General features: G+C 41.4%; 1 protein-coding gene across 2 annotated transcripts in view; it reads left to right on the forward strand.

Annotated features, from left to right (window-relative positions):
* The window catches only part of ak9 (adenylate kinase 9), a 298446-nt gene that overhangs the window by 53848 nt on the left and 217979 nt on the right, over positions 1 to 26619 (forward strand). For both annotated transcript variants that reach the window (XM_059645225.1, XM_059645227.1), the window contains exons 11-12: positions 13093 to 13232; positions 24510 to 24690. In XM_059645225.1, the coding sequence (XP_059501208.1) occupies positions 13093 to 13232; positions 24510 to 24690 (321 nt within the window). The remainder of the gene's footprint in view (positions 1 to 13092; positions 13233 to 24509; positions 24691 to 26619) is intronic.

Consider the following 26619-nt stretch of genomic DNA (forward strand, 5'->3'; position numbering starts at 1 on the left):
GTTCACTCTTCCTGGAACCATTCTTGTAAATCTTTTCTGCATCCTCTTTAAAGCCTTTGCATCCTTCCCAAAGTGTGGCAAATTAGTCACATACAATTTCTTCATAAATCTGTGATCAGCTGGCAGACCAGTTGGTCAGATCTTTGCCATATATTGTTTTTAATCTACATATAATACTTTTATAAGTAACAGAGCTTTCCTCATTTTTTGTTACTTTCTGTTTTGTTTTATCGTATTGGAAATCAGAAATCTATCTGTATCAGTCCTCAATACCACACAAGGACTCTGTCCCACAACTCTCCATAGCGAGGAGTTCCAATGTCTCAAAATCCTCTGAGAAAAGACATTTCTCTTCTTCTCTGTCTTAAATTAGCATCCTTTATTCTGAGACTGCCGTTTGGTCCTTCTATTCTCCTGTGAAGGGTAACGTTCTCTCAGCATGTCCCCTGTTAGTCTCAGTTTAAGAGGTTCTTGTGCAAAGTTTATAGTAATATAATGGCATGAATTGAGAATTGATTCTCAGACATGAAAAGGAGAAGATGATTAAAATTGAGATAACATGGTGGAGCGCTGGATGAACACAGCAGGCCAGGCAGCATCAGAGGAGCAGGAAAGCTGATGTTTTGGGTCTGGACCCGAAACATCAGCTTTCCTGATCCTATGATGCTGCCTGGCCTGCTCTGTTCGTTCAGGTCTACACCTTGTTATCTCAGATTCTCCAGTATCGGCAGTTCCTACTATCTCTGGATGAGGAAATTTGTCATTTTTAGAGTGGAAGGCAGTTACAAGTATAGTAACACAGGGTCTCAGCTATTTGCTATTCACAATATATATCAATGATTTCGATGAGGGCATTGATTGTAATATTTCCAAGTTTGCTGATGACATGACACTAGGTAGGAGTGTGAATGTGAGGATGATGTGTGAGTGATGAGGAGGATGTTAAGATGCTTCAGAGTGACTAAGAGAAGTTGAGTGAGTTGGCAAGTGTATGGCAGATACAAGATTCTGTGGATAAATATGAAGGTGTTAAGTTTGGTAGGAAAAGTAGAATGAAAAGACTTATTATTAAATGGTAATAGACTTTGAAGGGGAAACTTGTGTGTCCTTATAGACTGGTCATTGAAAGCAAGCATGCAAGTGCAGCAGCAGTTAGGCAAATGTTATGTTGCCTTCATTGCATAAGGGTTTGAATACAGAACTAAGTAAGTAAGTCTTATTACAGCTATACCGGCCTTGGTGAGACCTCACCTGTAATATTGTATGCAGCTTTGGACTTTTTACCTCAGAAAAATATACACAACATAAAGGGAGTGCAGCAAATGCTAATCAGTCAATTCCTGCAATGGCAGGTTTGCTTGAACAGAGATTGGGTTGACTGGCCCTGTATTCACTGGAGTTTAGAAGCATAAGGGGAGAAATATATAAAATTCCGACAGGGCTAGACGGCCTGGATACAGGGATTAGGTGTTTCCTGGCTGGGGATTTTGGGGAAGGAGTGATGTGGGGTCTTTGAAGTCCAGAATGACAAGCAAGTTTGACACACAGATATTTCGGATTGAGATGAGAGGAAATTTGTTGATAGAGAAGGCTGTAGAAACTGAATTTATTAAGAAACAAATAACTAGATTTCTAAAGATGTCTAGGGATATGGAGAGAGAAAGAGCAAGCGACTTGGATAAACTGCAAAATTGGACTGTAAGGTGGCAAATGGAGTTCAATGCTAAATGTGAGGTGATTCACTTTGGGAAGAATAATTAGGAAAACAGAATACTGGGTCAATGGAAAGATTCTTGGTAGTGTGGATGTGCAGAGGGATCTTGGTGTCCATGTACGTAGATCGCTGAAAATTGCCACCCAGGTTGATAGTGCTGTTAAGAAGGCATACGGTGTGTTAGGTTTTATTGGTAGAGGGATTGAGTTCCGGAGCCGTGGTGTCATGCTGCAACTGTACAAAACACTAGTGCGGCCTCACTCTGAATATTGTGTACAGTTCTGGTCGCCCCATTACAGGAAGGATGTGGAAGCATTGGAAAAGGTGCAGAGAAGATTTACCAGGATGTTGCCTGGTCTGGAGCAAAGATCTTATGAGGAAAGGCTGAGGGACTTGGGTCTGTTCTCATTGGAGAGAAGGAGGCTAAGAGGGGATTTAATAGAGACATACAAGATGACCAGAGGATTAGATAGGGTGGACAGTGAGAGTCTTTTTCCTAGGATGATGATGTTGGCTTGTACGAGGGAGCATAGCTGCAAATTGAAGGGTGATAGATTTAAGACAGATGTCAGAGGCAGGTCCTTTACTCAGAGCGTGGTAAGGGCGTGGAATGCCCTGCCTGCCAACGCAGTTAACTCAGCCACATTAGGGGCATTTAAACAGTACTTGGATAAGCATATGATGATGGGATAGTGTAGAGGGATGGCCTTAGATTAGTTCACAGGTCGGCGCAACATCGAGGGCCGAAGGGCCTGTTCTGCGCTGTATTGTTTTATGTTCTATGTTCTAAGAGTACAGTGTAGGGGTATGGAGAGAGAAATAGCAAGAGTACAGTGTCGGGTAGAGGACCGGCCATGGTTATGTTGAATGGTGGAGTGGGTTTAATAGACCAAATGGTCTACTATATTCTATGTTTCGTAATGATCTCAAGTAATGTTATTACTGGACAAGTCAGATCCCAGACTGAAATCTGGCTTGATTGATGATATTTTGCTTTTCTTGGTTTCAATAAGATGGTTTTTCAGTGAGGCACAATCATACATTATTGTAGATTTTCATTTAGCAATAAAACAGAGGCTTCTTATGTAAAATAAATGAAAACATAATGGAATAAACCAAACTATTTACTTATTACTCATTTGTGGCTACAGGGATGGTGCAGGAGGGAGGGTTTTGGATTCTTGGATAATTGGGGCTCTTTCTGGCATAGGTGGGACCTCTACAAGGAAGATGGTCTTCACCTGAACCAGAGGGGTACCGATATCCTGGGGGCGAAATTTGCTAAGGCTGTTCAGGTGGGTTTAAACTAATTCAGCAGGGGGATGGGCACCAAAATTGTCATTCGACTACAGAAAAGGTTGAGAGTAGGGTGGTCCGAAATAAAGTTTCAGGGAAACAAGATGGCACCGGCAAGCAAGAAGTTGGATTGAAGTGTGTCTACTTCAATGCCAGGAGCGTCTCGAATAAGGTAGGTGAACTTGCAGCATGGATTAGTATCTGGGACTTCGATGTTATGGCCGTTTCGGAGACATGGATAGAGCAGGGACAGGAATGGTTGTTGCAGGTTCCGGGATTTAGATGTTTCAGTAAGAACAGAGAAGATGGTAAAAGGGGCGGAGGTGTGGCATTGTTGGTCAAGGACAGTATTACAGTTGCAGAAAGGATGTATGGGGACTCTCAACTGAGGCTGAGGTTAGAAACAGGAAAGGAGAGGTCACCCTGTTGGGAGTTTTCTATAGGCCTCTGAATAGCTCCAGAGATGTAGAGGAAAGGATAGCAAAGATGATTCTCGATAGGAGTGAGAGAGACAGGATAGTTGTCATGGGGGACTTCAAGTTTCCAGATATTGACTGGGAACACTATAGTTCAAGTACTATAGATGGGTCAGTTTTTGTCCCAGAGTGTGCAGGAGGGCTTCCTGATACAGTATGTAGATAGGCCACCAAGGGGCGAAGCCACGTTAGATTTGGTACTGGCTAATGAGCCCGGCCAGGTGTTAGATTAGGAAGTAGGTGAGCACTTTGGTGATTGCGATCACAAATCTGTTATGTTTACTTTAGTGATGGAAAGGGATAGGTGTATACCACTGGGCAAGAGTTATAGCTGGGGGAAAGGCAATTACGATGAGATTAGGCAAGATTTAGGGAGCATAGAATGGGGAAGGAAACTGCAGGGGATGGGCACATTAGAAATGTGGAGCTTATTCAAGGAAAAGCTCCTGTGTGTCCTAGATAAGTATGTACCTGTCAGGCAGGGAGGAAGCTGTAGAGCCGTGGTTTACGAAGGAAGTGGAATCTCTGGTCAAGAGGAAGAAGAAGGCTTATGTTAGGATGAGATGTGAAGGCTCAGTTAGGGCATTTGAGGGCTACGAGGTAGCCAGGAAAGACCAAAAGAGAGAGCTCAGAAGAGCCAGGAGGAGACATAAGAAATTGTTGGCAGATAGGATCAGGGTAAACCCTAAGGCTTTCTACAGGTATTTAAGGAATAAAAGAATGATGCAAGTAAGATTAGGCCCAATCAAGGTTAGTAGTGGTAAGTTGTGTGTGGAGTCAGATGAGATAGGAGAAGCGCTAAATGAATATTTTTCAACAGTATTCACTCTAGAAAACGACAATGTTGTTGAGGAGAATACTGAGATACAGGCTACTAGACTAGGTGGGATTGAGGTTCACAAGGAAGAGGTATTAGAAATCCTTCAGAAGGTGAAGATAGATAAGTCCCCTGGGCCGGATGGGATTCATCCTCAGATCCTCTGGGAAGCCTGGGAGGAGATTGCCGAGCCTTTGGCATTGATCTTTAACTCGTCATTGTCTACAGGAATAGTGCCAAATGACTGGACGATAGCAAATGTGGTTCCCCTGTTCAAGAAGGGGAGTAGAGACAACCGTGGTAATTATAGACCAGTGAGCCTTACCTCAGTTGTTGGTAAAGTGTTGGAAAAAGTTATAAGGGATAGGATTTATAATCATCTAGAAAAGAATAAATTGTTTAGGTATAGTCAGCACGGTTTTGTGAAGGGAAGGTCTTGCCTCACAAACCTTATTGAGTTCTTTGAGAAGGTGAGTAAACCGGTTGATGTGACTTTGGATTTCAGCAAGGCGTTTGATAAGGTTCCCCACAATAGGCTATTGTACAAAATGCGGAGGAATGGAATTGTGGGAGATATAGCAGTTTGGATTGGAAATTGGCTTGCTGAAAGAAGACAGAAGGTGGTAGTTGATGGGAAATGTTCATCCTGGAGACCAGTTACGAGTGGTGTACCGCAAGGGTCAGTGTTGGGTCCACTGCTATTTGTCATTTTTATAAATGACCTGGATGAGGGCGTAGAAGGATGGGTTAGTAAATTTGCAGACGACACTAAGGTCGGTGGAGTTGTGGATAGTGGCAAAGGATGCTGTAGGTTGCAGAGAGACATAGATGAGCTGCAGAGCTGGGCTAAGAGGTGGCAAATGGAGTTTAATGCAGATAAGTGTGAGTTGATGCACTTTGGTAGGAGTAACCGGAAGGCAAAGTACAGGGCTAATGGTAAGATTCTTAGCAGTGTAGATGAGCAGAGAGATCTCAGTGTCCACGTACACAGATCCTTGAAAGTTGCCACCTAGGTTGACAGGGCTGTTAAGAAGGCATACAGTGTTTTAGCTTTTATTAATAGAGGGATCGAGTTCCGGAACCAAGAGGTTATGGTGAAGCTGTACAAAACTCTGGTGCAGCCGCACTTGGAGTGTTGCGTACAGTTCTGGTCACCGCATTATAAGAAGGATGTGGAAGCTTTGGAAAGGGTGCAGAGGAGATTTACTAGGATGTTGCCTGGAATGGAGGGAAAGTCTTACGAGGAAAGGCTGAGGGACTTGAGGCTGTTTTCATTAGAGAGAAGAAGGTTGAGAGGTGACTTAATTGAAACATATAAAATAATCGGAGGGTTAGATAGGGTAGATAGGGAGAGTTTTTTTCCTAGGATGGTGACGGCGAGAACGAGGGGGCAGAGCTTTAAATTGAGGGGTGAAAGATATAGGATAGATGTCAGAGGTAGTTTCTTTACTCAGAGAGCAGTAAGGGAATGGAACGGTTTGCCTGCAACGGTAGTAGATTCGCCAACTTGAGGTACATTTAAGTCGTCATTGGACAAGCATACGGACGTACATGGAATGGTGTAGGTTAGATGGGCTTGAGATCGGTATGACAGGTAGGCACAACATCGAGGGCCGAAGGGCCTGTCCTGTGCAGTAATGTTTTATGTTCTATGTGCTATATTTAACGATTTTGAAATACACGGTAGCAGTACAATCTCATAAATCCCAACAGTATTCTTTTGCAGTGGTTAAACAAGAGAGAATGTCCTTTCCTATCCCACATAGGATTTCACTTAGCTGTGGTTTCAATTCTGATCATTGGAATCTGATAGTTGTGTGGAGGCTCAGCAAAAGCCTGAGCATGAACTATTGTAGCTTCAAATAATTCCTACAGGTTTTTAACCAAACACCTGTTCTCTTCTGAGATAATGGGAAGTGCAGATGCTGGAGAATCCAAGATAACAAAGTGTGGAGCTGGATGAACACAGCAGGCCCAGCAGCATCTCAGGAGCACAAAAACTGATGTTTCGGGCCTAGACCCTTCATCAGAGAGGGGGATGGGGAGAGGGTTCTGGAATAAATAGGGAGAGAGGGGGAGGCGGACTGAAGATGGAGAGAAAAGAAGATAGGTGGAGAGGAGAGTATAGGTGGGGAGGTAGGGAGGGGATAGGTCAGTCTAGGGAAGACAGACAGGTCAAGGAGGTGGGATGAGGTTAGTAGGTTAGGAAATGGAGGTGCGGCTTGAGGTGGGAGGAAGGGATGGGTGAGAGGAAGAACAGGTTAGGGAAGCGGAGACAGGCTGGACTGGTTTTGGGACGCACTTGGGGGAGGGGAGATTTTGAAGCTAGTGAAGTCCACATTGATACCATTGGGCTGCAGGGTTCCCAAGCGGAATATGAGTTGCTGTTCCTGCAACCTTCAGGTGGCATCCTTCAGGAGGCCCATGATGGACATGTCATCTGAAGAATGGGAGGGGGAGTTAAAATGGTTCGCGACTGGGAGGTGCAGTTGTTTATTGCGAATCGAGCAGAGGTTTTCTGCAAAGCGGTCCCCGAGCCTCCGCTTGGTTTCCCCAATGTAGTGGAAGCCACACTGGGGACAATGGATACAGTATACCACATTGGCAGATGTGCAGGTGAATCTCTGCTTAATGTGGAAAGTCATCTTGGGGCCTGGGATGGGGTGAGGGAGGAGGTGTGGGGGCAAATGTAGCGCTTCCTGCGGTTGCAGGGAAAGGTGCCGGGTGTGGTGGGGTTGGAGGGCAGTGTGGAGCGAACAAGGGAGTCACGGAGAGAGTGGCCTCTCCGGAAGGCAGACAAGGGTGGGGATGGAAAAATGTCTTGGGTGTTGGGATCGGATTGTAGATGTCGGAAGTGTCGGAGGATGATGCGTTGTATCCGGAGGTTGGTGGGGTGGTGTGTGAGGACGAGGGGGATCCTCTTAGGGCGATTGAGGTGGGGGCGGGGTGTGAGGGATGTGTTGCGGGAAATGTGGGAGACGTGGTCAAGGGCGTTCTCGACCACTGTGGGGGGAAAGTCGCGGTCCTTAAAGAACTTGGACATCTGGGATGTGCGGGAGTGGAATCCCTCATCCTGGGAGCAGATGCGGCAGAGGTGGAGGAATTGGGAATAGGGGATGGAATTTTTCCAGAGGGTGGGTGGGAGGAGTTGTATTCTAGGTAGCTGTGCGAGTTGGTGGGCTTGAAATGGACATCAGTTACTAGCTGGTTGCCTGAGATGGAGACTGAGAGGTCCAGGAAGGTTGCAGGAACAGCAACTCATATTCCGCTTGGGAACCCTGCAGCTCAATGGTATCAATGTGGACTTCACCAGCTTCAACATCTCCCCTTTCCCCACCGCACCCCAAAACCAGCCCAGTTCGTCCCCTCCCCCCACTGCATCACACAGCCAGCCCAGCTCATCCCCTCCCCCCAAGTGCGTCCCAAAACCAGTCCAGCCTGTCTCCGCTTCCCTAACCTGTTCTTCCTCTCACCCATCCCTTCCTCCCACCTCAAGCCGCACCTCCATTTCCTACCTACTAACCTCATCCCACCTCCTTGACCTGCCCATCTTCCCTGGACTGACCTATCCCCTCCCCACCTATACTCTCCTCTCCACCTATCTTCTTTTCTCTCCATCTTCGGTCCGCCTCCCCCTCTCTCCCTATTTATTCCAGAACCCTCTCCCCATCCCCCTCTCTGATGAAGGGTCTAGGCCCGAAATGTCAGCTTTTGTGCTCCTGAGATGCTGCTTGGCCTGCTGTGTTCATCCAGCTCCACACTTTGTTATCTATCACCTGTTCTCTTCTACCTATTTTTAACAATTCTAAATTATTTTCACCCTTTCTCAGGAATAACTGATTTACACATCTACCTTCAGCAAAGAACCCTGCAGATCTTCCCTTACTTGAAGCTAAAAAGCCATTTTCCAAGCTATGGATGTTTCCTCTACACTGAAAAATAAATTCCTGAATCTTCTACTGAAAGCTTAATGCTCTGAACTGTTTACTTTGTTTCTCCCAATGTAAACAAAAACCCGTTATTGTCCAGGAAGTCTGGATTAAGGGTCTGGGCCCAAAACGTCAGCTTTTGTGCTCCTGAGATGCTGCTTGGCCTGCTAATTTCATCCAGCTTCACACTTTGTTCTCTTGGATACTCCAGCATCTGCAGTTCCCATTATCTCTGATCACCATGGCTACAGAAATTGGGTAAGTTAATCATGAAATCCCTTGAGACATACAGAAAACCCATTTCTCACAAGTTTAAAATTCAAAAATCTGAACCCAAAAGTAAATGATAATAAAATATATATAAATCCTCCACAATACATCATTATTTCTATAGGTCGCCTCTTACACCTGATTCCAGCAGATCAAGCCTTGTCTGTTCTATCTTGCAGCATAGGACACCCTGTGTATATTAGGTATTAGTCTATTAAACCTTCTCAAACTCCTTCAGTGTATTAACATCCTTTGGTAAATAATGTCACCGTACTTTGCATGTATTCCAAATGTAGTCTCACCAATACCCTATATAATTGAAGCATATTCTTCCAGCTTTTGTATTCAGTTCCTGTCGTGTTTACTGATAACATTCTATTAGCTTTCCTAATTATTTGCTTAAGCTTCAAAATAACCTTCTGTGATTCACAACCAGAATCCTCTCCATTTTAGAGCCTTGCAATCTCTCATCATTCAGATTTTTTTAAAATTCTTCCTATCAAATGATGTAAGTTCACATTTTGTACATCATACTCCATTTGTTAGATCTTTTTCAACTTACTTAACCTATCAGTATTTTTTTTGTAATTTCCTGATGCCTTCTTCACAATTTACTTTATGACTTATCATTTTGTTTTTAGCAAATTTTCCTGTCACATCTTGCATCACTTTGTCTAAGCCAATTATATAAATTATAAAGGCAATGAGGTCCATAAGACATAGGAACAGAAGTAGGCCAATCAGTCCATCAAGTCTGGTCCATTATTCAATGAGATCATGGCTGATCTAATATTCCTCAATGTTAGGACAATTTTAGGCCTCAATTTCACTTTCCTGCCTTTTCCCAGGACTCTTGGTTCTAATTGAGATATTTATTGACCCTGCCTCAACATCTGTCTGCAGTGAAGAATCCCACAGATTAAAAACCCTCTGAGGAAAGAAATTTCTCCTCGTCTCTGTCTTAAATGTGCGACCTATTGCACTGAGATTATGCATTTTGATCCTAGACTTTCCTACAAATGTGAAACAAGCTTTCTTCATATACCGTGTCAAACCCCTTAAGAATCTTGTGTGTTTCAATAAGGTCACCTCTGATTCTATTATATTTCAATGAGCATAGGTCCAATCTACTCAACCTGTCCTCTTAAATAGTCCTTCCATATCTAATATTAGCTTAGTGAACCCTCTTTGGACTGCCTCGAAAGCCAGCATATTTTTCCATAGATAAGAGGCCTAAAATTCACAGTATTCCAGCTGTAGTCTGACTAGTGCCTTATACAGTTTTAGCAAAACCTCCCTACTTGTTCCCTTTGAGATAAACGCCAACATTCCATTTGCCCTTCCTATTACCGGCTGAACTTGGATGCTAGGTTTTTGTGATTCATAAACAAGTACTCCTAAATCTCTCTGCTCCCAGCACTGATTCCTGTTGTCACATCGCCACTAACATCTTGCCAGTCTGAAAAAGATCTATTTATACCTACTCTCTTTTCCTATTAGCTAACCAATCTTGCATTCATGCCAATATGCTACCTGTACAAAATGAGCTTTTATTTTCCAAAATAACCTTTGATGTAGCATCTCATAAAATTTCCTCTGGAAATCTAAGTACAGTTCATCCACCAGTTCCCCTTTATCCACAGCATGATAAGAAACCTCTTCAAACATCTCCAATAAATTAATCACAAACACAATTCCCCTTTCACAAAGCCTTGTTGACTCAACCTGATTGCCTGAATTTACTCAAGTGACCTGCTGTAACTACTTAAATAGCAGCTAACATTTTTCCTATGATAGCTGCTAAGCTAACAGGCCTGTGATTTCTTGCTTTCTGTCTCCCTTTTTGAAAAGAGGAGTTAGATTTGGTATCTCCAATCTAATGAGATTGTCCCTGAATCAAGAGGAGTTTACATCAGCAAGCTTACTAGTCATTCCTTTTCAGAACCTTTGAATAAAATTCATAAGGGCCTGAGAATTTATTAGTCCACTGCTCCAATAATTTACTTAGTACCACTTCGCTAATGATTGTGATTTCACTGAGTTTATTTTTGTTCATTAATGGGATGAGGGTGTCGCTGTCTAGGCAGCATTTATTGCCCATCCCTAATTGCCCAGAGAGCAGTTCAGAGTCAGCCACATTGCTGTGGGTCTAGAGTCACATATAGGCCAGACCAGGCAAGGATGGCAGTTTCCTTCCCGAAAGGACATTAGTGAACCAGATGGGTTTTTTCGACAATCAACAATGGATTCATGGTCATCATTAGATTCTTATTTCCAGATTTTTTTTATTGAATTCAAATTCCACAATATGCCATGGCGGGATTTGAACCAGGGTCCCTAGAACATTATCTGGGTCTCTGGATTAACAGTCCAGCAATAATATCACTAGGTGATTGCCTCCCTTCCCTCCCGGAGTTCCTTCTTCCCTTTCATTTCCTGATTTATTGCTGCTTTAGGACTGTTTTTGAATTCTTTATTATTAAGGCATGTGCTGCCTAAGCTGCTGGTTCATTCATGAGCTCTGACATTGAGGTGTTGATGCAATGCTTTAATATGTCTGGTAGACTAATTGGTCAGTATTCTCATGTCTCAGGCTGTCTGTCTCTCCCTGTGTGCTAAAAAGCAAAGCAAACCACAGAGTCTGACAGCCTACAGTTAAGCTTGAGAGACCTTGTGCACTAGGAAAGCAAAGTGAACCACATAGTTTACGGCAGCCTTTCGGCCAGAATTGAAGTTGGTCAGTGTGAGATAAGAAAGCAATGTAAAGTGGGCAGAGTCTGAGTGAGTGAGCGCAAAGAAGTCACGGTGAGAGCATAAGCAGTACGTTCATGTCAACACAGAAGCGTTCTCTGTAGACGCATGAGATGCATGTCAGTCTCTGCAAGCACAGTGACCTGTCAGAGGCACTTGAGTCATAGGCATCCTGAAATGCCAAAGTGTTGAAAGGTTGAGGTGGTGTGACAGTTGATCTAAGCACAGCCATGATAATGTGTTGAGCTTGGTGATTTGCCAGCACCAACCTATGTAAATGAAGAGTCGAGGAGAATAGTGGTCATGAAGAAGTCAGGGATGTCTAAAGAAGCCGTTGTATATTGCCTGGGATAAGCAGTCAGTGATTTGTAGCTGCCACATAGCCGCTCATATTTACATGTTGGTTATTTGTGTGTTTAGCTTTTAGATGGGAGAAGAGAAAATTGGACACGGGAGGAACCAGGACAAATGAGCGATTTAAGTGATAGAATCAGAGATTTATACAGCGCAGGAGTGGCCCTTTGCCCATCAATTCTGCAACAAAAAAAAATCTTAAATCTATACAAGTCTCACTTTCCAGCACTTGACCCCTGGCCTTGATTGCTTTGGTATTTCAAGTGGCTGTTCCCCCTTGGTGAACTTGTGCAACATCCTTGGATTCTCCATAATCTCACACACCCATGCAAAAGCATCTCATTGAAGAGCTTTTCATTGAAGTTATTCATGTGGGATTCTAAATTTGCTATTTAAGCCCTATGGGAAAAATCAAATATTTATTCTTGACATTGAAATCTAATCGTTTTATTGTTATCATACTTTGCCTTATTTTTAAACATTTCTGTCATTAAGTGAGGGAGCAGAAATTCTACTGCCTCTTTCTACATTCTTTTCTATAGTCTTTACCAAATTTACAAGCTTGGAGCTGTCTCTCTTTACTTCCTGAAATGTGGAAAATATGCTTTAAGACCCACTTTTGATATATTCTAATTGAGTTCCACTTAAAACAATAACCTCTGTGATTTTACTATAACACAATTTATTCATAGGTATATTTGGATATTTTACTGGTAAAATCAAATACATTCAGCATTTAATTTTGTTTGGAAATTATTCAGTTATGACGGCTGTGTGCTTTGAAATCTGTTAAGCTACTTTCTGAGTCTTAAAAAATATGCACTTGAGTGCAAGACCAATTATTTGTGGTAACATTCTTTGAACATTTCTTTTCCAGTCAGTTGCTGCAAAGTGAAAACTCTCTATGAAAAAAAACCCACTTCCAATGCATAAATTATATGTATTTATTTTGAACTTAATGGCTTCTCAATTCATCCACATCATCTTTATTTTCCAGACGCTAACCAGCTTATTAAGCTTATAACAGGTAGAATGTATCCTGCCTGTTGTTTTGCAAAAGGAAAGAGAATCATTGTAACACGTCGCAAAGTTGCATTAGGCACTCTACATTTACAAGTAAAACAGTTTATTAGAGCTTAAAGGTTTAATTCAGTTGACCGTAATAGGGCTGTGCACCATCAAGAACTTGATTTTCTCAATCTCTTAAAATCTACTTATCTGACTGTGAATCCAGTAAAAGCAAGATTTTCTTCCTCCTAATTCAACTATTAAGATTATCTGTCATCGTAATGCACCCAGCCTCACCAATCACCATCCACAATCGCCTAAACTCTAATTACCTTGGATTCTGAGCCCAGTCCCAATATTTTTCTTGATGAATAACAATTTTTGTGTTAAAATTATTATTAACTCTATTTTTAACTGTGCCAGAGAGTTTTGCTCCAAAATAAATTGATGATATTCTTTTTAAATTTTTCTAAACAGGATGATCTGTTCCGAACTGTTGCAGCAATGAAGCGTGTTGCACCTGGATTCCGCTGGCGTAGGAGCAAGTGGGGTCGAGCGTGTCCTGTCTCTTTATATGAGGGCAACTACGTTTTGGGCAAATTGCAGTTTGTTGCTAGGTAAAGTTTGAGGAAAGTTTCTGTTTCTGGTGATGCATTGATGTTTCATGATTTTAATCCCTCAATATCTTTTACAGTAGTTTGTTCACTACTTTCACAAATCATTTAAAAAGCTATTGTGTCCCAATCCTATTACAAATAGAAAATAGTTTGATGTCATGATTTCTTTTCTTCTGATTTTGTAACATTGATAGCATGTCAACTACCTATTTTGATGAAGATATTTCAACTTTTAAAAATAAGGATATTGGAAGACAAGACCTTTTGACTGGAAGAAACTTACTTCTCTAGTATGAAAGGTTGGATTGTTAAGTACTGTTAGGGACAGGATTTAAAAATTGTTTTCCCATAGGTCACCACTGCATCACAATGCCTCCAGAACAGTTTGCAGTTTTTAAAGTACCTGCACAGAAATATGCTCTCTGTCAATAAACAGCCCCTTTAAGTCTCAGAAGGACCTTTCCTAAAGGCTTGCTTCGAACAAAATGAGATTTTCAACTCTTTTTCCAGAACAGCTGAACAGTGTGATACACCTTAGACCACAGCTATCAGGGTAATAGAAAGTTAATTTCCATCCTCTCTTTCTCTTCATTGTCAGCATTTCACAGGGATTGTTCCCTCTATAACAAACTGGTCCACTCCTTCACCATTGCTAACACTTCCTTACCATGACCACGCACCCCCAACTACCTTCTCAAGGGCAGCAAGGAATGGGAAATGAAGTGCAGTCCTGACTTTTGAAGATGGAATGTGGCAGTCTGTTCCGTGGTTGGGCTTGTTGACTTGAAAGCCTTTCGACCAAAAGAGCCCTACAGCTGAGAGTATCCTGCCAGACAAGGCTCACCATGGTCAGCTTGTACTGCTGGAGGCTTTTGGATCATAGCTTACAATCTCATGATAACAAGACATTCATTCAGCAATACAGAAGATCAAGGAATTCCAAAATAACAAGAACCATTTGTTCTTTCCACTAATTTCAATTTGGGTTACCTGAAAGATTACCACAGAATCTTAAACAATAGATCAAAGTCTAAACTAGTTCATTCATCCTTCAAGCATGTGTTAATTAGGTTCTTTCTGCTCTGTTGAGCTCTGTAAGGTATTGATTTGCCATTCTTTCTGGGACTATCCTCCTGGTCAGTGTTCTGATATTCAGCCTCAAAGCTGAATATTCATCTTCATCCTCAAAAGATATCCATCATTCCCTCACTTTGGCTGCATTCCCCTTAGTCAGCTACAATTGTGAAAAGCACAGTGTGCCACAATGATGCAGGAAACCCTTTCTGAGTTATTCTGAAAGGCTTCACTTGCATGCTTCAGGCATCAGGACTTCATCTTAAAGGGGCAAGTAGGTCTATTGTCTGTTGTACTGCGACTTCCATCTAACCATGACCTGTATTGTACCTTCATTCTTCATCAGTTGGAGGTTATTATAAAGGTGTGATGAGCCAGCTTTGGATGGTGATGGCCCTTGACTCCGAGCATCCTTCTCTGTATGGGTCATGGATTTCAGAAGAAGGCTGGTACCTGTGACTTCTCTAGCATGGAAGAGCCATTAGCATGTCCAAGGATATCTGATGGAGTTCTCTATAATTTGGAAGCAATAGGTGAATTTAATTTAGAGTGGAAGTCGTTTCTGCTGATAAATTCTGCATGTTGTTGATAGAGCATGCTCAAGGCTATATGGGTGCAGTTGATAGCACCCTACGTATGTGTGAAACCAGAACTGGTAGAGAATTCCAATGTCCAAGTGAGTGGACTCTCATCACCACAATGGAATGATTTGAAGAGCTGTGCTGTAAGAAAATGCATGATTTAAGATTTGGATACTTTTATGGCTCAAGTCTTGGAAGGTTCCTCATGCAAGCTGGTCCTTTAACTGAGCAGGTGGTATAAAAATCCAAGGCAGCTATGACCTAGATGGCCACCAGGATGAGACTGCCACATTGTCCTTCTCAGTGCAAGTCCTCCTCCAACAGATGTGGAGGTACCTTCAACATGGACACTACCATTACATCTGGGAACACCACCCACTACATGTACAGTAGATACTGATGTGTCTCAGCCAATGTTGCAGGCAAGGATACCCCGAGGCATGGTACATTGCTGAAATCATGCAGACACTACTACAATGGATGAATGGACACCGTGCAACTATGGCCAGACAGGGTGCTGTCTCCCCAGGGGGGGATAGCTTCAGCGGTCAAAGACATTTGACCTTTGATCTTCACGTAAATGTCCTCAAGAGGCAGATTTCGGGATACGTAACAAAGCAGAGACTCTAAGCAGAAGCTGATAATCAAGTTCTGTACCCATGAGGAAGGCCTCAATCAGGATCTTGGGTTCATGTCGCACTACAGGTGACTCCACCACAATATACACTCCCACATACACGTATATGCACATACACTCACTCTGACAAACACAGATGCACGCACTCTCACACACTCACACAGATCCTCTCTCATACAGAAACTGTCTCTCAGCACGTACATTCTCACACTCTCTCTCTCTTTGACGCCCCCCCACTTTCTTTCACTCACACACTCATACATTATAGACTGTCAGTCAGTGTGGCAGTTTATAAGTTCCTACTTTAGAAATAAAAACAGTGTGACTCCAAACCAAAACACAAGATTCTAAAGATGGCCTCACACCTAATATGCATTGTCTGACTTAAAATGTTACCTCTTCTTTACCCTGATAAAACCTTTAGTACTCTCAAGACAGTGACTTGAAAGGAATTTGGGGATTTACATATACATATTAATCAATTAAAACCTTCCAACTGATTAAAGATTTAATAGCATCTCAGGTTTGTTTAATACATCCTCATCAGTGGTGTGATCCTTTGATTTTTTCCTTGTAAATTCTGTGCCTGATACTATCTCTCACTAAAAAACAAGGAACAAGGCTATGGAAGCTTGTGTTTTCAAATAAACCTGTTAGATAATGACCTGGTGTTGTGTGGCAGTGCGCGGATGATGGGGGGAGACATCTATGAACGCCACATGTCCTGTTTTTCGGAGAGTTGAAAAAACTGGGATCAAAGCTTGTAAATCCCCTTGGTAGGTCTTCTCCTGCTAATTTTCCCACTGGAGGCTGTACAGCAGCATTTGTCTTACTGGGTTTGCTGACCAAGTGGTAACTGCTGTCTCCTACATTGTTTTTGATGTACTTCAACAACACAAAGATTCCAGCATTGGTGTTCTCCATGTGAGATCCAGGAGCATATAATCTGTGAAGAATGTCCAGAAACTAGCACAATTTTATTGAAAGAATATCTGAGCTCTGACATGCACAACAGTTAATGGAGACTGCATTGATGATGTTACCCAGCTTGGTAACGAAATATCTGCGGAACAACGAACCAGCTGGGTGAGCCAACCAACCACAACATCCATAATCCAAGCTACAAATCTACTCTAAAACCGTACAGTTGACTGTCAATTATCATCTAGCATTCTATCATTTAGACTCTACTTGCCAAATAGTCAACATTTTCATTTTATACAGGATAGAATGCTGTTTTCTCCTTACTTTAGTATTTCTCACAAATTGTCTTGATGTGTGTAAGACAAAAATCTTTGATAATGTGTTTCTTCAGCAACACTCAGGTTTTATACTACCAAATGCCTACTTAAATCTCTGTGCTAATTCTATTATACCTTTTCTAGTTTTCATTTTAATTGTCCTAGACTTTCATTTTGGAGACTTCATTTATCTTATTCTTAAAATAACTTCTTTTTTCCGTGGGAGTATTGATGCACATCAGCCTTGATCACATTGAATGCTGGAGCAGGTACAAAGGGCTGACTAGCCAATTCCTGTACTTATTTCTTATGTTCTCATTCTATACATCTCCAAGAGCAGTAGAGGACAGGCAACAAATGCTGGCTGAACCAGTGACACTCAGACCTCATGGATCCATAAATCAAGTTCAACAGAGTGTTTTTGAAAGTGATCATTTTCCTCAGCTGACATGTTTCGCAACCCTACTTTCAATATACTTGAATTACTTATTTTTCTTGCTGTTATAGTTTGCCATTTACGATTCATATATTTTTGTTTTGGTCTTCAACTGGTGCTGATTTATGTAGTGTTTCAAATTGAATTTTAACATCATAAATGCCCTAAATAATTATTCAACTTCAAAAATATGAATGTAGTGTTGTTTGCTTGAAAAAACCTAGTGACGGTATTAGTTGCCTCAAGTTGGGTCTTTAATAGATTAGGTAAAACTATTTTTTTATCCAAAAGGTACTAATCCTGATTCTAATGTTTAGCTTATTTATGAGACAGTGGAGAGGATGTGGGGATATAGAATATGTGGAAGAAACCTGTCATGACCATAATGTGGCAGTTGCTCCAAATTTAACAGAAGGACATCATCAGAATGTTTTCCTTTTGTCTCTGTCACTGCAGGCCACTATGCTGCCCTGCTTGGAAAACGAGCAGCAGGAAACCACAACTTGGGTCATTTAAGATGCTCCCTAGCAATCAGGAGGGAAGGAGTAATAGGTAGGCTTGGCGGGGTGGAAGGAAAAGAGCCACAGACTAGTTGTAGGGATACAGAGATCTGAACTGTTAAATTGGGCAGACTGGCCAAACATAGCAATGGTTTATATTACCATGGACAAGGACTAAAGCCTTCTTTATTCTGTTGAACTACTACAGTTCATCTGTTTAGGAATAACCTCAATGCTGTTACTAAGGGTGTTCTAAAATATAGATTCAACACTTGCCTGGTGCTTGGAAGCCACATGCCCACATTTTAATTGTTAAATTTTCATTGATCCTGAGGGATTGGTATCGTGATCTTAATTGCCATTTAATCATCGCCAGGTAATGTGAGGTTCATTGAAACCACTATGATTTACATGTTATTGATATTTATATCTTATTGATAACAGAATATATTATGTTTAGCATTCTCTTAGAGTCATACAGCGTGGAAGCAGACCCTTCAGCCCAATCAGTCCATGCCAGATGTAATCCCAAGCTAAACTAGTCCCACCTGCCTGCTCCTGGTCCATATCCCTCCAAACCTTTCCTGTTCATTACTTGTCCAAATATCTTCTAAACGTTGTAATTGTACTCACATCCCCACCACTTCCTCAGGAAGTTCATTCCACACACAAAACACCCTCTGACCAAAGAATTTGCCTTTCATGTCATTTTTAGTCTTTCTCCACTGTCCTGAAAAATGCACTCCCTAGTCTTGAAATCCTCCATCCTCGGAAAATAACAACTACCATTAATTCTATCTGTAGCCCTCATTTTTTTATAAACATCTATAAGGTCAGCTCTCAAAGACCTATGCTTCAGTGGAAAAAGTCCCACCCTATTCAGCTTTTCTTTATAACTCAAACCTTCCATATCCAGCAACATTCTGGTAAATCTCTTCTGAACTCTCTCCACCTTAACAATATCCATCCTAAAACTGGCTGAGCTGAACTGGACAGATTATTCCAGAAGAGGCCTCACTAATGGCCTATAGAACTTCGACATGACACCCCAACTCTTATACTCAAAGGTCTGAACAATGAAGGCAAATGTTCTGAACGCATTTTTAACCACCCTGTATATATTTGATGTAAACTTCAAAGAATTATGTACCTGCACCCCTAGGTCCCACTGTTTTACAACACTACTAAGGCCCTATCACTATTGTATAAACCCTACACTTGTTCATTGCACCAAAATGCAATACCTCACATTCATATAGATTGAACTCCATCTGCCATTTTTTAGCCCATTGACCCATTTGATCAAGATCCCTTTGTAATCTTAGAAAACATTCTTCAATGTCGACTATGCAATCAATTTCAGTGTTGTCTGCAAACTTACTCACCATGCCTTCTATATTTTCATCCAAATTATTTATATAATGCGAAACAAAAGAGGACCGAGATCTGATCCCTGTGAAACACCACTGGAGACAGGCATCCAGTCCAAAAAGCAACACTCCACCTCTCTGATGAAGGGTCTAGGCCAGAAACGTCAGCTTTTGTACTCCTGAGATGCTGCTTGGCCTGCTGTGTTCATCCAGCTTCACACTTTGTTATCTTGGATTCTCTAGCATCTGCAGTTCCCGTTATCTCCTCCACCACCATTACTTTCTCTCCTTAAGCCAATTATGTATCCAATTGGCAGGCTCGCTGTAAATTCCATGTGACCTAACTTTACTAATTAGTCTACCATGTGGAACCTTGTCAAAGGCTTCACTAAATTCCAAGTAAACAACATTATTACCGTGCGCCCATCGATCTTTTTGGTAACTTCCATTTAAAAAAACTCAATAAAGTTTGTGAGACATTATCTTCCTCGCACAAAACCATGCTGACTAACCCTAATCAATTTTTGCCTCTCTAAATGTCCATAAATCCTATCTGTTATATTCACTTCTAACAATTTACCTACAACTGAAATCAGACTCACAGGTCTGTAGTTCTCTGGTTTCTCCTTACACCTGTTCTTAAACAAAGGTCCAACATAGCCACCATCCAGTCATCAGGCATTCAACCTGTAGTTATAGGTGATGCAAATATTTCTGCAAGGGGTCTCACAACTTCTTCCCTTACTTTCCACAACGTTCTGGGATGCATTAGATGAGATCCTGGAGAATTATAAGACCATAAGACATAAGAGTGGAAAGAAGGCCATTCGGCCCATCAAGTCCACTCCGCCATAAAAATCATGGCTGATAGGCATTTCAACTCCTCTTCCCTGCACTCTCCCTGTAGCCCTTGACTCCTTGAGAGATCAAGAATTTATCGATCTTTGCCTTGAAGGCATCTAACGTCCCGGCCTCCACTGCACTCCATGGCAATGATTTCCACAAGCCCACCACTCTCTGGCTGAAGAAATGTCTCCTCCTTTCCGTTTTACATTTACCCGGTCTAATTCTAAGGCTGTGCCCCGGGTCCTAGTCTCCCCGCCTAACGGAAACAACTTCCCAGCGTCCACCCTTTCTAAGCCATACATTATCTTGTAAATTTCTATTAGATCTCCCCTCAACCTTGTAAACTCTAATGAATACAATCCCAGGATCCTTAGCCGTTCATCATACGTTAAACCTACCATTCCAGGGATCATCCGTGTGAATCTTCGCTGGACACGCTCCAGGGCCACTATGACCTTCCTGAGGTGAGGGGCCCAAAATTGGACACAGTATTCTAACTGGGGCCTAACTAGAGCTTTATAAAGTCTCAGGAGCACATCACTGCTTTTATATTCCAACCCTCTTGAGATAAACGACAACATTACATTTGCTTTCTTAATCACGGACTCTATCTGCAAGTTAACTTTTAGAGAATCGTGGACCAACACTCCCAGATCCCTTTGTACTTCTGATTTACAAATTTTCTCACCGTTTAGAAAATAGTCCATGCCTATATTCTTTTTTCCGAAGTGCAAAACCTCGCATTTGCTCACGTTGAATTTCATCAGCCATTTCCTGGACCACTCTCCTAAACTGTCTCAATCTTTCTGCAGCGTCCCCACCTCCTCGGTACTATCTGCCTGTTCACCTATCTTTGTATCATCGGCAAACTTCGCCAGAATGCCCCCAGTCCCTTCATCCAGATCATTAATATATAAAGTGAACAGCTGCGGCCCCAACACCGAACCCTGCAGGACATCACTCGTCACCGGTTGCCATTCCGAAAAAGAGCCTTTTATCGCAACATGCTGTCTTCTGTCAGACAGCCAATCCTCAAGCCAAGCCAGTAGCTCACCCCGAACATCATGGGCCCTCACCTTACTCAGCAGCCTCCCATGAGGCACTTTATCAAAGGCCTTTTGGAAGCCTAGATAGATAACATCCACTGGGTTCCCCTGGTCTAACATACTTGTTACCTCTTCAAAGAATTCTAACAGGTTTGTCAGGCGCGACTTCCCCTTACTAAATCCATGCTGACTTGTTTTAATCTGACCCTGCACTTCTAGGAATTTAGAAATCTCACCCTTAACATTGGATTCTAGAATTTTACCAATGGCCGAGGTTAGGCTAATCGGCCTATAATTTTCCATCTTTTGCCTTGATCCTTTCTTAAACAAGGGGGTTACAACAGCAATTTTCCAATCATCTGGGACTTTCCCAGACTCCAGTGACTTTTGAAAGATCACAACCAAAGCCTCCGCTATTTCCTCAGCCACCTCCCTCAGAATTCTAGGATGTAGCCCATCGGGGCCAGGAGATTTATCAATTTTTAGACCTCTTAGCTTTTCTAGCACTTTCTCTTTTATAATGCCTACCATACTCAACTCTGCCCCCTGGCTCTCCTTAATTGTTGGCATACTACTCATGTCTTCCACTGTGAAGACTGACGCAAAGTACTTATTAAGTTCTTCAGCTGTTTCCTTATCTCCCATCACTAGCCTTCCAGTGTCACTTTGGAGTGGCCCAATATCTACTTTTGCCTCTCGTTTGTTTCTTATGTATTGAAAGAAACTTTTACTATCATTTCTAATATTACTAGCTAGCCTACCTTCATATTTGATCCTCTCCTTCCTTATTTCTCTCTTTGTTATCCTCTGTTTGTTTTTTAGCCTTCCCAATCTTCTGATTTCCCAGTGCTCTTGGCCACCTTGTAGGCTGTCTCTTTTTCTTTGATACATTTCCTGACTTCCTTTGTCAACCATGGCTGTCTAATCCCACCCGGATAATCTTTCTTTTCTTTGGGATGAACCTCTGTACCGTGTCCTCAATTACACCCAGAAACTCCTGCCATTGTTGCTCTACTGTCTGCCCCACTAGGCTCTGCTTCCAGTCGATTCTCGACAATTCCTCTCTCATGCCCCTGTAATTACCTTTATTTAACGGTAACACCATTACATCCGATTTTGCCTTCATCTTTCAAACTGCAGACTGAACTCTACCATATTAAAACCGCTGCCTCCTACGTGTTCCCTTACTTTAAGATCTTTTATAAAGTTAGGCTCATTACATAGCACTCAGTCCAGAATAGCCTGCTCCCTTGTGGGCTCCATCACAAGCTGTTCCAAACAGCCATCCTGCAAACATTCCATGAATTCCCTTTCTTTGGATCCACCGGCAACATTATTCGCCCAGTCCACCTGCATATTGAAGTCCCCCATGATCACCGTGACCTTGCCTTTCTGACATGCCATATCTATTTCCCAGTGCATCTTGCGCCCCTGGTCCTGATCACTGTTAGGAGGTCTGTACATAACTCCCATTATGGTTTTTTTGCCTTTGTGGTTCCTGAACTCCACCCACACAGACTCCACATCCTCTGACCCTATGTCACTCTGTGCCATAGATTTAATTTCATTCTTAACTAACAAGGCAACCCCACTCCCTCTGCCCACCTCCCTGTCTTTTTGATAAGTTGTGAATCCTTGGATGTTTAACTGCCAGTCTTGAACTCTGTGCCACCATCCGGGTTTACATTCTTGAAGACTGCCGAACTTCTTCTTCTGTAACGTTAATTGTTTTCAAAACATCAAAATTTATTCTCCACATTTTCTAGACTCCATTTCATTCTTCACAGTAAAAACTGATGTGTAATATTCATTTGTTGTCTCTCCCATCTCCTGGGATTCAACATAAAGATGTCCTCCTTGATCTTTAATGGCCCTAGTCTCTCCTAGTAATCTTTTTGCTCTTAATGAATTTGTAGTATCTCTTTGGATTATCCTTAACCTTATCTGACAATTCTATCATGTATCCCCTCTATGCCTTCTTGATTTTCCTCTTAAGAATGCCCCTACACTCTTTATGTTGATTAAGAGATCAGTTAAACCAAGTTGTCTGTATCTAAATTAAGATTCACTTTTATTCTTGACTACAACCTCAATATCTTTATTCATCTATTGTTCCTTAATCTTACCAGCCTTACCCTTCTGTCTATTAGGAACACAATGCCTCTAAACTTTCATCATCACACTTTTGAAAGCCTGGCACTTATCAGTAGTCCCTTAACCTGTGAACAGTCTACTCCAGTCAACTTTTGAAAGTTCTAGTCTTGTACCATTAAAATTGCCTTACTCCTATCAAAAACTTTAACTTTTATGGAAGGCTTATCTTTTTCCATAACCATTTTGGAACTAATAGAATTATGATCACTAGAGCCAAAGTGTTCGCCTGCATTTACTTCAATCACCAGCCCTGCCTTATTGCCCAAAACAAGGTGTAGTTTTGTTCTTTCTCTAGTAGGAGCATCCATGTATTGATAAAGAAAATTTTCTCGAACACATTTGGCAAATTCTTCGCCATACAAACCTTTAACACTTATGATAGCCCCCGTCAGTCTTTGAAAAATTAAAATTCCCCTATTATTTCAACCTTATGCTTATGTATATCTGAGATCTCCCTACATATTTGATTTCTCAATTTCCCTCTTACTATTGGGGGCCTATGGTACAATCCCATGAAGGTGATCTTTCCTTTCTTATTTCTAATTTCTACCCATATGTTTTCACTGAATGACTTTTCAGAAATATCTCCACTAGTTACAGCAGTAACATATTCCTTAATCAAAAATGCTACCCCACCTCTATTTCTTTCCTGCCTCCTTTCCTGTCTTTCTTATAGCATCTAAAACCCAGAACTTTGAGCTGCCAGGCTTGTCCATCTCTCAGCCAAGTTTCTGTAATAGCTCTGATGTAGAAATCCCATGTTCTTAAACATATCCTCAGTTCGTCAGCCTTACCTGTAAGATCCCTTGCGTCGAAATGATTGCAGTTTAGTTCATCAGAGTTACTACATACTCTGACTCTCTTTTGTCTTTCTTTTCTAATTGATGCACTGTCTTCACATTCAGAATCTTCCCCATCAATCTTCGATTTACACTACTACGTACAATTCCTACACTTCCCCTCTGTATTAGTATAAAGCCTCCTTTACTGAACGAACAAATTTCCCTGCTAAGATATTGGTCCCTTTCCGGTTCAGGTTAGACCCATCCTTTTGAACAGATCTTTTCTATCCCAAAAAACATTACAATTGTCTAAAAACCTGAATCCCTGAAAAATGCACCTCTTTTGCAATTGATTTATCTCCTTTATCCTTTGTTCCTTCCCCTATTTGAGTTTGGCATTGGGAGTAAACCAGAGGTTACTACTTTTAAGGTTCTGCTTTTTAATCTTTCATCTAACCTCTTAAATTCACTCTGTACTCCTTTAATCTCTTCCATAAAAATGTTGTTATTTATAGTCTGCAGAGTTTCATGATTAAACTTATCCACCACCTGTTCATCTCCAAGTTCAGATGTACAACTGGTGTTCATAATATTTTAATCTATTTTGCAGCTATCTGGACAAAATGTATTTCCTTTCATCTGAGGAAACTTTGAAGAAGTTTATCTTAAATCCTCGACCATACCTTCTCCCTCCACAGCCTCGTCCAACTTGCAAGGTTGCAATATTGGGTCCAAAATCTGCAGGAAAGACCACACTCTGCAAATTGCTTGCACAGAATTATGATGCAAAGGTACAATGCTTCTATGGCTCCATTCTAAGATGTGATTGTTTTGTGCACTTGTATATTTATTTTCCAGAGCGATCTCCCATCCTCGTGAATCCCGGGGTGAAGACTGACGCAGTCTTGAAGCCAGCATGGACTGGGTTGGAAGACCGTTGTTCTGAATTTTTTTTTTCTCCATTTATAATTTATTCCTAAAGTCTGAATGCTGGACCTTTTACTTCTCTATTTATCTAAGACTTTTGTACTTAAGATGGCGCCATATGAGGCGACTTATAAACTTTTCACTGTACTCATTTGAATACATTTGACAATAAAGCTAATTCCAATTCCAGTTCTATTTATAGTTATTAATTTACAGAAATATTGAAATTTATCACAAGTGTGCCCTGCAGAAATGAGCCAGACTGTGATTTAAATCTTACTTCTACAGTCTGAGTAACAGTTCTTCTCCACTTCTACTTAAGCCTGTAATTGAAACAGAAAAGTTTTCTATTTAGCATCATCATAAAATTAACATTGCTTTCAAGATTTTATACATAGTTGCCTAAAAAAAAGGACTTGTCTAGGAAGACCAAAATTTGAATATATCAAATTCAAAACTTTCAATTAAGCTCATGGTGTGAATCTATTATAATTCACTGGAAAAAATCTGTCACTTCCCATATCTCGGAAACTATCTGTACCAAAACACTGACATTGATAAAAAGGGACATGACCAAGTCTAATGTGCTTGTTCAGCTATGGCAAATTAAATTCTTGAGTTTGAGAATTAAAAAATTAACTAGGCTTAGAATTCAAAGTCTTTCAGACAGTGGTTCTTCTCTCTAACTTGTCTGTGTTACTGAAGCTGGGACAACTTATAGATGCTATATCAAGGCCCTGGAATAGTACCATTGACACTGTCTTCAAAGAATCTTGCATATCAAAAGTGTTGTATTTAGACTTCCAGAAGGTGTTTGACAAAGCAACCTCACAAATGATTAAGTCATAAGAGCCCATTGTGTTGAAGGTTGTATGTTGGCATGGATAGGGAATTGGCTACTGGCAAGAAACAGTGAGTGGGTTTAAGGGATTCTTTTCCAGGTTGGTAACCTGTAAACAGTGGGGTTTCATGGGGATCAGTGCTGGGACTACAACTGTTCACAATATATGGTAATGACTTGGAGGAAGAAAGCAAATGTACTGTAGCCATATTTGCAGACAACACAAAATAGGTAGAAAGGCAAGTTGAGAGAGGAATATAAACAGTTTACAGATAGATATTGAAAGACTAAATAAGTGGACAGAAGTTGGCAAATGGAGCATAATGTAGGACAAAATGAAGTTGTTCATTTTGGAAGGGAGAATTTTTTTAAACTCATTCATTGCTCATTCCTAAATGAAAACCAGAAGTAAAAAAAAACAGAATATTATTTAAATTGAGAAAAAACTGCAGAAAGCTACAACACAAAGGAATTTGGGGGTACTTGTGCAAGAAACAAAGAAGGCCAGTGCACAAATAAAGCAGATATTCAGGAAAGCTAATGGAATGCTGCCCCTTATTTCAGCAGGGTTGGAGTAGAAGAGTTGGGAAGTCTAACTGCAACTGTACAAGGTGCTAACGAGACTACATCTTTAAGACCATAAGATATAGGAGCAGAATTAGACCATTCAGGACATCGTGTCTGCCCCACCATTCAATCATGGCTGATATGTTTCTCAACCCCTTTCTCCTATCTTCCCTTGCTCATCAAGAACCTATCTATCTCTGCCTTAAAGACACTCAATGACGTGGCTTCCACAGCCTTCTGCAGCAATGAATTCCACAGATTCATCACCTTTTGTCTGAAGAAATTCCAGCTCATTTAATTCCAATGGGTCATCCCTTCTCCTTGAGGCCGTGCTCTCGTACAAATGGAAGTATCTACCTAAAGTCCACTTTATCCAGGCCTGTCA

The sequence above is a fragment of the Stegostoma tigrinum genome, chromosome 4 (assembly GCF_030684315.1).
Source record: "Stegostoma tigrinum isolate sSteTig4 chromosome 4, sSteTig4.hap1, whole genome shotgun sequence".
NCBI lineage: Eukaryota > Metazoa > Chordata > Chondrichthyes > Orectolobiformes > Stegostomatidae > Stegostoma > Stegostoma tigrinum.